The 15,151-nt window shown below is 42.8% G+C and overlaps 1 protein-coding gene across 2 annotated transcripts in view; it reads left to right on the plus strand.

Annotated features, from left to right (window-relative positions):
• The window catches only part of OCA2 (OCA2 melanosomal transmembrane protein), a 281,703-nt gene that overhangs the window by 75,236 nt on the left and 191,316 nt on the right, over window positions 1–15,151 (plus strand). For both annotated transcript variants that reach the window (XM_084773944.1, XM_084773945.1), the window contains exons 10-13: window positions 9,238–9,309; window positions 11,314–11,379; window positions 14,063–14,119; window positions 14,706–14,830. In XM_084773944.1, the coding sequence (XP_084630070.1) occupies window positions 9,238–9,309; window positions 11,314–11,379; window positions 14,063–14,119; window positions 14,706–14,830 (320 nt within the window). The remainder of the gene's footprint in view (window positions 1–9,237; window positions 9,310–11,313; window positions 11,380–14,062; window positions 14,120–14,705; window positions 14,831–15,151) is intronic.

The following is a 15,151-nucleotide window of genomic DNA, read 5'->3' on the forward strand; positions in this document are numbered from 1 at the left end:
TCTTCATCTAATATCTGTTGCCTGGCCTCTTATTTTTAAATCATTGAATTGGTGCCAAACTCCGGAATACGAAACCCGAAGGGCTGTTCTATTGTCTTCTGTCCGCAACAAATTCCTTTCTCTAATATGCTGCTTTCCCTCTGCTGCTCCACTCTCTCCCACTGCTCACCTCTCCTGCCACCTACAACCTGGTGGGGCCCAGATGGTGCCATTTACAGCACACCGCACAGAGCTCTCCCTGGCCCTGCATCTTGCCGGGCAGACCAGCCGACTGCTGCTGGCTTGAACTGAAGCAACTTGGCTGCGGTCAGAATGCCCTGCCATTAAGCGACCCTTGTTCCTGACAGAGCACCTACTGTATCCTGCCAGACTTCCTGTATCCAGGACATCATCAAAGCAGCTACCCACAGGTGCTCCAGTCCAACCTCGTAGATCTTGTCAGCTGGACCTGCATTGCTCCTCCTAGCTGCAGATGTTCTCCGACCTTGGACAGCAAATACAACAGCCTGCTTCCAGAACCTGGCCAACATTTCAGCCTTTTAACCCCTGTCACCACCCCACTGTCAGTAGGAAGCAGTCAAAGACATTGATTACGTCACCCCTTCTCCATTTACAAAAGGCCGAAATGATGTGCTCCAGACCCGGGACAAACAGCCCCAGGTCCTCCCAGCACTCCTCCATCCCTATCTGCTACAGGACACGGCTGCTGACATAGCCTGCCTGCCCTCTACCCTGAACTTTCAGGGCAGAGCTTTCCCTTCCCCTTCACTACATCATCTGGACACTTTGTTTGCCCCCGCCCCCTCTCTCTTCTCCCGCCCTTACCTAAACTTATATACTTCAATTTACTTTATATGAAAAACAACCCAATGTCCTCATTTTTTTGATTATAGGAAAAGGGAAGAATGTTAGGATTCTGCTTCAGTCTGCCTATCTGTGATGTCATTGTCTACCTGCCACAGGGGCGTGGCCCTGCCCAGGGCTATATAAAAGCACAGACCCACCTTGCCTCTCTTACCCTCTCACCTCTCTCTCTCTCTCTCTCTCTCTCTCTCTCTCTCTCTCTCTGTTTCTCTCTCTCTCTCTCACCTCCCACCTCTCCCTCCTCTTCTGTCTTCTTCTCTTTTTCTGTCTCTGTGTCTCTCTCTCTCTCTCTGGGGTACTCCTCCCCCCTATTTCTTTCTCTCCCCATGCTCATTTAGTAAACTTCTCCATTTAATAAAAAAATTAAAAACTATATTTTTGAAGGACGATTAATATTTAATATTGATTTCTTAATTTAATAAATCAACAGTTACTCCTTGACCAGCTATATAAGCCTGAGCAATAATTACTCCATCCTAAACTTCCAACCTAGTATAGTTTCCTCCCATTCAGATTTCCCACATTATACTTGCTTTTCACTCATCTTGTAGGTCCAGTTCATTTCCTCTGGTCTTTCCCAGTCCTCTCCACATCGATCCCTCCTTTCCTTCTGGCTGTTTCTCCTTGCTTTACTGGGACCAGGTTGTCCCACCCTATTCTCTGTCTTGCTCAGCATTGGCTAGTTGGTTTTCATTGGCAATAAATAGAACAAATGGTGACATGTTTACACAAAATTGAGACAGGATATATTTATAGTAAACACCACAGTGCAATGTCTGGATTGAAACCAGATAGTGTGGTATAGAAATCTGCATTTGAATAAGCAGGGGTAAATTGTACACAGTCCACAGGAGCATTATGCCAACACTAGATGAATGCAGCTTGCCGTGGAGCCACAACAGGTAACAGACAGGCCATCCATCCTGAAAACATCCTTTACCAGTTGAACGAAAGCAAGAGACATTAACAGAAACACAAAGAAGTTTCTGAGAATTCGTTAACTTCCTGGCCTCACACTACTTTGAAATTTAATCTCTCTTCACTTTTCTAACTGTCCTTTTAAACATCCCCACCCCCATCTATACACAAGGAAATCCTGATTTAAGAAATAGCTGATTATTTTTAAAATGAGAAATAAGCAAAACAAATGTAGGCTCTTTTAAACCTTTCCCCACTTGCCCCAGCCACATGTGGCTTAATGCTCAGCCCTGGCTGCTGGTCTCTAGCCTCTTACCTGTATAAACTGAGCTCATGACTTCAAGGTATGCCTAAGGGGAATGGCTTTACTTATTTATATATTTATTTATTTTGTTTGTTTGTTTTAGGTATGAGGGAGGGTATATAGCTAGAGGCATCTGGGAGAGTCCAGAGCAGAGAACGACTGGACCAGCCTATAGAGGAATGGACAAAGGAGACCAAAACAGAGGGTCAAGAGAGAGGTGGGCAAGAGTGGAAGACAGAGAGCACATCAGAAATAGTAGGTTTATGAGCAAATGAGAAGCTGGAGGAGGGAAGCCCAGGACCTAGAGCTTAGGGAATGGGGTGGGGTGAGAAGAGCTGAGAGGAACTGCAGGTGCATGTGATGCTGAGGAAGCCTGGAGGCTAGCAGGCACTTTGGTATGCTAATAGGTACCACAAGTAGCCCTTTGTCCCTTCTGACAGTGACAAGGCTAGGGCTCCTCAGGTAGAAGTGCCATAGTTTGGGGCCGTGAAGTTTCATTTGGACCTGGCATTATCCTCTCATGATATTATGTTTTCCAGATCCATCCATTTCCCTGAAGTTTGTAATATATCTTTTGTTTAGAGCAGGCTAAAATTCTATTGTGTATACATATTTGTATTTTCATATCCTTTCAGATACTTCTTACCTCTCCTTCCTAACTTCATGCCCTATTTTCTCCTCCTCCTCGTCCTCCTCCTCCTCCCTCCCTCCTACACGCCTTCCCTTCCTCTTCCCCTCATCCATTCTGCCAGGAATCACATCCTTAAAGAAAACTGACTCCTTCCTTCAGAAGCCACCAACTGTCACTTGGGCCTCATTTAGTGGTGGGACCTCGTGTGACCCTCCCTCATCCATGATGGGGTGTTGACTGCCTTCGTCTTGTGCAGGCAGCCACAGCTGCTGTGAGTTCATGAGTGTCGTGGTCCTCGCATGTCTAGAAGAAATGGTTTTGTCCCAAGCTTCCATAATCTCTGGCTCTTAAAAATTTGCCTCTGGCTCTTTTAGTCTTTGAACTCATTTTCTTACAGACAGCTTAATGAAACATGTTTATTACACATACCAGAAGCTGATCATGTATGTGATGAGGTCCTGACTTGTGTATGCTAACCATATGATCTACCACCTAACTATATGCTTAGCTTTTGTTTTTTAAAAAATTTTAATGGAAAGATCAAGTTTCTCCACTAACATGAATAGGGCTCTTTAAGGTTTCTGAGTGAGGAGCAGCTGCATCTACATGTCCTAAGCATGCACCGAGGACCACAGACATGACCACAGGCATGTGACCTGCCTTGTAAGCCAGCATACATACTGAGAAAGAGCTTTGGCCCAGGTAATCTTGGTCATGATGCTTGGATGGACAATGGGATAATGACCAGATTCTTGACTTTTTGAAGAGCTCCAGTAAATAAGTGGGTACATGTTGTCCTTCTTCCTTTGATATTTTATACTGAGTAAATTACATTAAGAAACCTATAACTACACACATGCAGACAGAGTATGTGTGTGTGTGTATATATACACACACACACGCACACACACACATATATACATATATTTCATATATAAGATATATTTTTATGAGCCAAGATTTTTAAAGTTATTGTTTGTTGGGTTTATATTGTCTATAGTCATTATTGTAAAAAGGAAACAACATAGGGATCATTAGTGAACATATGAATTTATTAGTTTGCATGTAGTCCAGCCTTAATGAAAAATCTTACATTTAAGTTTTATATTAAGACTATTTTGAAAATTTATGTTACCCATGTTTATTATATAAATAAAAGTGTGTGTGTGTTTTAGAAGCTGATGTCAGTAGGAAGTCTATAGGCATGTATGTATACAACTACATTTCATAGTCTGTGAAATCTTTTCCTATAACTCTAGTGAATGTTGCTTTATATAAATGCCTAGTATTTTGAGAGATATGAAACATTTAATAGACCCAAAGATATAGTTTTAGTAGTCTAAGATGCTTTGAGTACTCAGATTTATAAGGTACTATGTACTCATCAGGCCTTTAAATACATTGTAACAATTATCAAATTCATAAATTTGCATATGAATTTTAATTGAGCATAAATAATAGAAACAACAACAACAACAGCAGCAACAACTACTATTACTATTTTAGCACACAATAGAATTAAAAAACTTAAGTGGCCACAATTTGTTTAAAACTTTTTGATACAAACAACATATGAAAACAAGCTAAACCACGAAAACAATTATTATAGACACACATGACACAATTACATGAAATCTACTTAACCTTAGTTTGGGGGGTGAAAGTAGAAAGTTTAAATTACTACCTCTTTTAGATGGGAAAAGGTTTAGTAACAAAAGATCAAACGGTGATGAAGTTTGTATGCAGACTAAAGAAAACTCCAATCTCTCAGTAGCTGAGGGGAAGGAGTTTTATAGTGTGTCTCAGGCTGCTTTCCACATTTCCTTAGGAAAATGTGGGGGCATCAGGTTTTATGATGCTGTTAAATATGAAATATGCACCACACAACACATGTAGTGTAAGATTTATTTTAGAAAGGGAGAAGAGGGGGAGGGGTGCCCCAAAGGGAGAAACAGAGAGACAGGAAGAGAAAGAGAGAAAGAGAGAGAGAGGGAGGGAGAGAGAGAGAGAGAGAGAGAGAGAGAGAGAGAGAGAGAGAGAGAGAGAGGGAGGGAGAGGGAGAGGCAGAGGGAGAGAGAGCAAGAGAGACAGAGACAGACAGAGACAGAGACAGAGAGAAAGACAGAGAGAGGGAGACAGAGAAAGACAGAGAGACAGAAACATACACACACACAGACACACAGACAGTCACACACACACACACACACACACACACACACACACACACACACACAGAGAGAGAGAGAGAGAGAGAGAGAGAGAGAGAGAGAGAGAGAGAGAGAGAGAGAGAGAGAGAGAGTGCAACTAGGTGGGTTTGTCCTTTTATATTCTGGACCCCTGGTGGTGGCAGCAGGTGATGACGTCAGATACTGCCAAGCAACCTGGAGGCAGGTTTGTGAAGCTGCTTACATGCCAACACATGCCACCTAGGAAAAGCTGTGTGCTGTTACATGTGATCCAGGAGAAGAGTATGAATGGGTCTAGGAAATGTTGGGGGGGTTGTTTTTTTTTCTTTTCATTCTTTTTTGTTGTTATTGTTTGTTTGTTTTGTTTTGTTTTGTTTCAGAGGCTCTCAAACATTAAGTGGGTTTCTGGTCAGAAAAGCAGAAACAAATGAACCCCGGGCAACATGTAAGCCATGTTTAACAGGCTAGATTAGACAGACAGGGAAACTCATCAATAGTGCTTCAAGATGGGTCTCAGCATGAGTCCCCAGGAATGCTGCTAAGGGGGCACAGACAAAACTTGGTTCTATCTAAGAACCCCAGGAGTGCCCCTAAGTTTTAGAGACCTCCACTCAGGGCAAACTGAGATTTCTGGCTTTAAGGCTGGAAGAAATTTTAGGACTAGTTTGAATAATAAAAACATTCTAATTAAGTATGTGAGTTAAAAAAAAAACTACTCAAGGAAAATTATAAGATGCCTAGGTGACAGCGAATGAAAAGACAGGATCAGAGAAAGAGGTAAGCGGCTCCAGAGGTGGTAGGACCTGGGGAGCGGAGCCTAAGATGAGGTGACCAAAGTCTCATGCAGTAGCCAGCTTTATTCAGAGCATCAGGCAATTTGTACTCTGAGGATTAAGAAGAATCACATGAGCTAAGTGTATAAACCACAAGGACAAACTGCACGTGGCAAAGACATGGTTTTCCACAGAGGCATATAAACAAGTAATAGCCAGTTGTAATTAATAATCCTAAGTCAACTCACTTCTGTCCTCTACACCTGAGAGAGGCACAAAAACACATCCTGAAAACAAGTCTGTGTTTTGAAGAAACTGGGATCACAAGACTCTTGTTTCCTTGGAGGGTTCTCACAAGCACTCAGAATTCTCCTCACATGACTCCATTCTTGGACCATGTTATGACCGGTAGGGTGTTATTTTTATAAGTCACCTTTAATTTTGATATAAACTCAAAAACATTTTAAAAAATTAATTCCTTATTTTTAGTATCTCATTTTAACTCACATGTAGTTTCTGTAGGACTCTTATTACAAATTACCATTTCAATTAAGTTTTTAATCAGATCATTTTTTATTTTAATTAAGAAGGCTGTTCCATTTGTGATCTTTAAAAATTTAGCTGCCCTGGCTTGGTTAAACATGAAAGACAAATTAATTTGGTGACAGTAACTGTTCCCAACTGAGGGAACCCTAAAGCCAGGTTATCCTTATTAGATCTTTTGTTTTTCCAAATACTCACAAGATAAAATATTCATACTCTAAGTTCCAGATATTGGCTTACTTCCAAACACTCTTCCTTTTTGAAACTCTTCTCTCTCTCTTTTTCTCTTTCTCTCTGTGTCTCTGTCTCTGCCTGTCTCTGTCTCTCTTTGTGTCTCTGTCTCTCTGTTTCTCTGTCTCTCTGTCTCTCTATCTCTCTGTCTCTGTCTCTCTCTCTGAGAAAAGTGCTATCGATGTTAGCTAGGGGAGGGATGTTTTGAATCAGGATCATGTGCTACTTTTTTGAAAGACTTCCCCAGTTATCCTCCCACCTCCCACCCCCTTTTTCTCTCATTGGGTCTCAGAGTTATCCTTCACATTTTCACAAACACAAGGGTGCTCAAGACACTGGGTGACCAATCCCCTCATGCATGTCTTCCCAAGAGAGCCAGTAGATTTCCCTCTCACCCAGGACCCTTTGAGAGCTACTGCAGGGAGTTGGGAGCTAGGAAGTTCCTTGTGAGGCCAACACACCAACGTCTATTGGTGTTTGCCCAAGACCGCAGGGAACAGATCTGCAGAAGGAATCCTCCATCTCTGAAGTTCCCTTTTCTTCTTATAAAAACCCCAAGCCTCCTACACCGCGGCACAGCCTCTATTCCCTCAGAGAGACCTCTGCCGTTTACAATTGACTAATGACTCCTGCTGCTGTTGAGGAGGTCAGTTTTCCTTCTGTTCTAAACTTCACGTTGACTCCATCAATCTTGATACAGCACTGAAGGAAAAAACAGAGACCAAAATACCTCCAGCGCTCCCCAAACAACCCAAATCCAAATCTCTTTAGAGATCCAGAAGCAAACAAAGTGAAGCTGATGTCCAGACCAAAGAGCTTCAAAGCAACTAAACAAACTAGATACCTTAAACCAACAACTTGGGAAGGAGATCAAAAAAGAAAAGGGAACTATGAAATTAGGATCCTTAGTCAGCTGGAATTAACAAAAAGATAGATGACCAAACCAAGGGAGGTCAGCCTCTGCCACCCGCCCAGAACTTACAAACAATCCTCTTGAGGAGATAACCCCTGCTGGCTTGGACTCAATGGGTCCTTCCAGGTGCCTGGTTTCCATCCCGGTGATTCCACCACTGGAAAATGGATCATTTGTGGAGCCCCATGTTATGACATCATAGCTGTTGGCAAACAAACAAATCACTTTAAAGCGAGTAAAAAAAATAGTTTATTCTGGAGTCAAATTTGAATGTGCATGGGCTGGGAGTATAGATTTGTGTTGTCCAAGGGAAATTCCAAAAGGCAGAAGGGACACATGGCTACCTGTGGTGCCTGTTAGCCTACCAAGGTGCATGCTGGCCTCTAGGCTCCCTCAGCATCACAAGAATCTGTTACACATTTCAGAGTCCATGCTGGCATCCGAGCTTTATTCACTTCCCTTACCCTGACCTCCCCCAGCTCACAGGCTTCCCTCCCCAAAGCTACCCAGTCTCCTTATAACCCTGCCACATCAGCTGTGTTCCACTCCCATATTCGTCCATGCCCTCTCTCTGCTCTCCTTCTCTCTATGGCCCCCTACCCTGGACTCTTGCAGATGCCTCTGGCTGTTCTCTCTCATCTCTACAATAAAAACTTTGCCCTTCACTGCACCATGTTGTCAGTTTATACAAGACTAGTTAGAACTATCTTTATTTTACACCATGTAAGGTAGAGAAAAGAGCCTGATGGTTGTTTCCCTGCCTGATCAACTTCAGGTTTATTCTCCTGAGCTTGAAAGCTGAGGAGGAATTTTGCCCAGCCCACTGCCTAGTGCTTAAGCATCAAACAAGGAAGAAGTGTTAATGTGTGCCATCAGTTGAAACTGAAAGGCAGAATACAAATGAAAGAAATTATGACAATCTAGTAGTTATGTATTAAATTTTAGGTAGTTAGATTTAAAACAAATAGACTGACAGGTGTGGTAGCATATTTAAGAGGCAGAGGCAGAGGCAGGTGAATCTGAGTTCATCCAAGGCTACACAGAGAAATCCTACCTCAACAACAACAACAACAACCCCAAACCCCCAAGAAAAAACCCTAAGCCAAAATGATGATAATAATTATAAATTAAATAAAAATAATCAAACAGTTATCCTAATTATTAAAAATCTGAACATCAAATACTAAAAAAAAAAAGTAGGAATAAAATTATTTGGGAATGAACTTTGAATCTAGTGTGCAAACGGACACATGGATATTTCCAGGTTTGGCCTAATTTGAATAATGCTGTTCAGAACATCCATGCCTTTGTGTGATACACATTTTCATTTATGTTTAGTAGATTCCTAGAAGAATTCTTAAATGATATGCTAAACTCATGCTTAACTCCTTAAGGAACAGCAGCCAAACTGTCTTCCACAGTTGCTTCACCATTTTGCATTCTTAGAGGCAGTGTATGCAGGCTCAGATTTTCCAGGCCTTAGAAATTCCATTTCCACTGGATTATAAGCTAAACAGAAGAGATCCTTTGGTGATTCAGTTATATGCTGGAGTCTCAATTAGATTAGGCATTTGTCTATGTGCTGACTTTACAGTGGTCTTAGTAATTGAAAAGGGATGACTTATGTTCCGAAACTAAAGGTTCGGTTGTCTAAGGAGTACATGGTAAATAATTCATGACACTTTACTGCAGACTTCCTTGAGCATACTTTTACAGTTGTTCTGGAAATGAAAGCAACTCTCCTAGAATGTAGGCTGCTGGTGGTTGCTGGTCTCTGAGGGCTGCGGAGAAACCAAGCCCCTTGAAATGGTGTGGTCTACAACAGCATACGGGACACTCGTTCCTATACAGGCTTAATGTGTGTTTCTTTTCAGATTGTTCACAGAACCCTGGCAGCCATGTTGGGAGCCCTGGCAGCATTAGCAGCATTGGCTGTGGTTGGAGATGTAAGTTGCTATGTTTGATTTACTGGCTTACAAATAGACGCAGTGCCAGACGCAGGGAAACTCCAGGTGTATTAGCTGTTTTATGCGATGTTTCCATGTGGCTCAGCAGTTAAGAGCTGCTCTTCCAGAGGACCCCAGTTCAGTTCCCAGCACCCACATGGCAGCTCACAACCTTCTGTGACACCAGTTCCAGAGATCTTACACAGGCAAAATGCCAATGCACATAAAATAAAAATAGATAAATTAAGAAAAAGAGGAAGTTGTTGCTGGATATGAACACACACTCGTCTATGTGGTATTAGCCTCCATTTGGGCTGGAGAAAGGCTCTTCAGGCAAGCCTCTGTCCAGTGTGGGGCCAAGTGGTTTTAGAAGTGGATCTAGTGTCATCATCCAGGAGACTTGCAGGTGGACCTATGGGGCTGGGGTTTTGTCCTGTGACATTGCAGGCCCTTGAGATGCCTGATGTAAATAATGGCGTTCACTTAATAGGGACATGAAGAATACATGAAGGGCAAGAGGGAGCCTGGGTTTTCTTAGGAGGTGGAGAAGAGGGTTGTTGGAAGGCTCGCACCGCCTTGCACTCAGAGCCCTCCCAAAGCTAGCCACACACAGAACTGGATTTGAAAGCAGCAGCTTTAAAATTTGCTGGACTTTTTCACCACAAACTATTGACAGGTCATTTGCCGCCCCTAATATGACTCATTTAAATACCTAGATAGGGAAGTGTGTTGAGGTAGCTATTTGTGAGGTGTTTTCTTAACTTAAAATGCCATTGTAGAACTAGACTAAAAGCAGCTGTAAGAAAGTGAACTCTTTCTTGGCCGGGCCTGCTATAAATAGTTGCTAAACTGAAACTAAAATATTCCTGAATTCTAAAATGTAAAGATAGGAAAACTTTGTTAGCCAGGCATGGTGGCACATGCCTTTAGTCAGGTGGATCTTCATGCATTTGAGGCCAGCCTGGGCTACAAAGTGAGTCCAGGACAGCCAGGGCTGCACAGAGAGATTCTGTCTCAAAAACAAAAACAAAAACAAACAAAAAACAAAAACCAACCCACAACCAACCAACCAACCAACCAACCAACCAGTTATTTTCTTGTAGTGCTTAGAATGGAGACCACGGCCTCATACATGCTAAGCAAATACTCCTGAACCCTCAACTATTGTTTTTTTTTTTTTATAAAAGCTGAGTTATGCAAGAAGAAAAATGATGAGATTCACAGGTTTATTTTGAAATAAAGCCGACAAGGGCTTTCGTTAGTGAGCAACCTTTTCTGACAGGCTAAGGCTTTTATTCTGCTGGGGAGAGCTGAGACCCACTTCTGCCAGGCAGTGCTAATGGTTAAACTAGTACACGTAAGAATGGTATTGGTTGTATTGACTTCAGCGAACTGACTTGGGGAATTGATACTGCTAGCCTGGGGAGGAGGGAGCTGTTCAAGCCAGAGGCAGTCCACGCGTGTGGGGTGCTGTCTGGGCTGGAGTGGATGGAATTGCCTCTGAGTCTCATGTTCTTGTTCTTACGAATATGGTTCAAACAATCTGTTTCATTTGGAAGACTGGTCTAGTGGCACATGGTAGGCACATGCATCGAGAAGGCCCTGGGTCAGCCAGTGAGCAACCCTTTCCCAGCAGGACAGTCTCTAGCAGTCACTCTTTGTGCTAATGGCACTTAGAGAGTAGAATAGACAGCTGTCAATCATATCACCCCACCGAGGAGGGCATGTATGAACTAAACCTGCAACTCCAGCAATAATTCTTCCTCGAGCTTCCAGGAGCAGGATTACTTTTTTTTTTTTTCATGAGTATTTTTGATGTGACAGATGCACTGTGTCAGGATCATTAGTCGGCAATGACAGAATCCAATTTCAGGGGGGAACGGATGGAGTAGCTCCAACTTTGGCCCCATGTGTGGGTTTGCATTAAGGGCAGCCCGTTTTCAGCGTGCTCCTCAGCAGGTTGATGCATGGGGATTAATTGGCAAATTTGTGCTTTGGTTACAGAGACCCAGCCTGACCCACGTGGTGGAGTGGATTGATTTTGAGACGCTGGCCCTGCTGTTTGGCATGGTAATTACAGTCCTCCCTGAAGGGTATGGCCCCAAGTCGGGGTCCCTCTCTGTTCCACGCCTTCCGACCCTATCATTATGCTCAAGATGGCATACGGCTTGACAGTTAGGGCTTGATTGAGAAGTGTTAGCACAGGTTCTGCTCATTTCTCCCAGGGAGGAGGGATGCCTGCAGCTCTGGCTCGTTAACTGGAGAATTCAGCTCTAAGGCTTTTGAACAATGACGTGGCATCGTTATCCCCAGAAGCCAGCAATTTTTTTTTTTGAGTTATTACTCTTAAAAAAAAAAAAGACATACTCCAAATAAGTGAACCATGGAACAATTTGGGTGGTTGGGAAAGTGATTTTGATCATATAAAGAAAAATGTCCCTAAGTTCTAAGCGTCTGTCAGTTTGTCATACTGTTCAGCCGTAGCCAGCTTCTAGCGAGGTCATAGAGGACTAACGTAGGATACGAGTTGTAAGGCAGCTAAGCTACAATGAGTGAGATTTGGCAAGGTGCTGGACCAAAGTGGGACTGACCACGTGGTCTTGGGTCCCCGAGGCTTCATCCGCTTTGGAGGGAGGGGGTCTCACTTTGTAAAACACCAGTCACCAGCCAGCCTCTTCTTTCTGCTCGCATCTACTCTGGGCTCTAAAGGGACTCAGAGCTGCTGCCCCTCCCTGAATGGAAAGATGGAACCGAGCTCTGAATCTTGGCCGTCTGGATAGAAGGAGGGAGTCTTGCCAGATGTCTATGATATACTATTTTTAGAAAAATTAAACGGATGGTGTAATAGTTTGCTGGAACTGCTGTAACAAAACGTGGCATGCATGCTGGCCTGATGAATGAAAACTTATTTCTCGCAGCTAAAGAGGCTGGTGTCTGAGGTCAACTGTCAACAGGGCTGACCTCTGTTGAGGCTCCTCCCTGGCTGTCTTCTCTCCATGTATCTGTATCCTATCCCATTATCTTATAAGGCCAGCTGTCATGTTCAGTTAAGGTCCACTCTAGTGACCTCATTGTAACCCTTACAAATCCTGTCTCTAGGTACAGCCACATTTTGAGGTACTGGGAATTAGTAGTTCAACACACAAATTTTGAGGATGAGGGACAGAATTTAGCCTATAGAAATGGCCCGCTGTTTCTTTTTCTCAATTAAAACTGCTTCAGCAGAGCCGAGCGGTGGTTGTACATGCCTTTAATCCCAGCACTTGGGAGGCAGAGGCAGGTGGATCTCTGTGAGTTCGAGGCCAGCCTGGTCTCCAAAGCGAGTCCAGGACAGCCAAGGCTACAGAGACACTCTCTTGAAACCTCTCCCCTCCCCCCCCAAAAAACCAAAAAACCAAAAAACAAAACAAACAAACAAACAAACAAACAAAAAACAACAAAAAAAACCCAACCTGCTTCAGCAGGCACTTAGATAGCCTATGCTTTTTATATACTATAAGGGTCATGCATAGAATGGGTCTTACTTGACCTGATTTATTTCCTAGGACTGCTTGTCCCAGTCCCTGTTCTATCAGACAATGACAGAATGGATCCCAATCACAAGAGAAGGCCACCTTATGTTCACATGAGGTACTGCACACTACCAACAGCCCCACAGGGGCCTGCTAAGTTAAGAAGGTGCTATAGACAAGGGTAGTCCTGAGTCAAAACTGGCTGGGGAGGATTTGCACTTCATACAGTTTATTCAAAAAGTGTATTAGGCCCACTGTCTTCCAACTGCTTCATATAATTTTACCAAACTCTCATGGCCCCTTCACAAGGTAAAGGCCATCCAGAGGTGAAGCGAGAGACTTCAAGTACAGAACGGTAAACCAAGCACATTTCTGTTGTTGTTGTTGAAGGCTTGAACCTGTACTTTCCCACTCAAAATTCACTATGTAGTATCATGGGTAGAGGGTAGGAAGGCAAGCCTGTGCTCCGAACTTGAACTTCATGGAGGAGCCAGCCTACGTGTTGGCCCTGTGAAGAAGATAGGGTTTGAACAACTAAATAACATGAGGGGACCACATCAGATATCTGTAGGTTTAGAAGACAGAAGAAATTGAATGCAAAATAGGGAACCTATCCAGAAAGTTCAGGCTTGCTGGAATTTCTGGTTTATTAAACACAGAATAAATGGGGGGCACTGTGTATATTAGTTCATGGGCTGCCTCTTTTTATCACTTGTCATCAGTTGAGACGCAGGTAAGCATTCTGGGTGCACACAGGACTGGAGGTCAGCCCTTTCAGTACCAACAGTCCAATTTGTCCATGACCATCAAATTGGTAAGAAAAAAAATCAGTTTAATTATTTTAGAAACCAAAATGTGGTATAGCTTTAAAGCTATTAAATTTCTGAGTGTTGCTTATGGGGACAATGACGTACAAGAGCCACCTGCTTGCCCATGGCCTTCCCTGCTTTCAGCTGCAAGATTGATGAAGTCATCTTTGGTTTATAAAACTGAGTAAAGATGACATTTGATGTCTGTTGTCATATTTTAGGACAATGCTCTGTATAGGAATATACAACAACGCCATCTGCAAGAGGTTCTGCTCAGGGCATTTGTATGTGGGTAATTGAAGTTGACGGACATGCAACAATACAGAGCTGCTTTTGACCAGAGCTCAGTCTCATGATGGGTCACTCTGACACTGTTCTGATGTGGTATTTTGATTAAAAAAAATCTTTCCCACTACTTTTTTTTCTTTACAGATGATCTTAGTAGCCATATTTTCAGAAACGGGATTTTTTGATTACTGTGCTGTAAAGGTAGGTATAGTGTAGCACTTACTGGCCATACACTAAATAAATATAAATAGCATAAGTGTTCTTATTTATATATGCTCAAAGCAATATAAGTACAAATGTGATCAATAATTAATAATATCAATTAACTGGATAATGCTATTTACTCTCCTAATACTATATATTTGGTAAATTAAAATATTTAAAATTTCGTCTTCCTTTCAAAATGGCTTCAGGGAGTCTGGGTGTAATTGCTGTGCTAAGCATGATGCAAAAGCAACACTTCCCGTGTTCCCATAAGAAAAGGAAGAGGGAGCTCAGGGCAAGAGTTCTCCCCTCAGTATTTGTATAATGGTGTTCGAACTGGCTTGTTAGAGCTACACCTCAAAATCTGCTCTGCATTTAAGAAGGCTCTTAATAAATACTATTAATTAATAAATACTATACAATTTTTGGAATTGAACATTTATTTTTTAAAAAAATAATATCTTCAGCAAAACTCTTTGAAAATTCTGAATGAGAACTTATTATATCTTGGAGTCATCAGTGGAAGCACAGCATCTATTGTACGAACCTGCTGATTCTGGCTGTTCCTTCCTGTGTGTCCTAGGCCTACCAACTTTCCCGAGGAAGAGTGTGGCCCATGATCATCATGCTCTGTCTCATTGCTGCCATCCTTTCTGCCTTCTTAGACAATGTCACCACGATGCTCCTTTTCACCCCTGTCACTATAAGGTGTGTAGAACATTTCCAACATGGAAATCAAGACCAGGATGGGGCAGATGCGTGTTCTGGTTCTACCACCTGGTTCAAGGTTCCTTCCTCACATCTACTAAAAGGCAAGGATAGCATCCATCTCATCACTAGAGTCCAGCTCACTCAATTCTAACCTCGCCGGTTCCAGTGTGACTGCAGAACTCTAGACAGGCACAGGTGTCAGCACAGCTCAGAAATACCATGGGGAACTGGAGGACATGGGCCTTGCTTTCCAGGAGAGATAGACTGTCATAGGGGATAGAGATGAGGAGATCATTAGGTACCAGGTTTTTGCTTATC

Source organism: Acomys minous (assembly GCF_964271855.1).
Source record: "Acomys minous genome assembly, chromosome: 2".
Lineage (NCBI taxonomy): Eukaryota > Metazoa > Chordata > Mammalia > Rodentia > Muridae > Acomys > Acomys minous.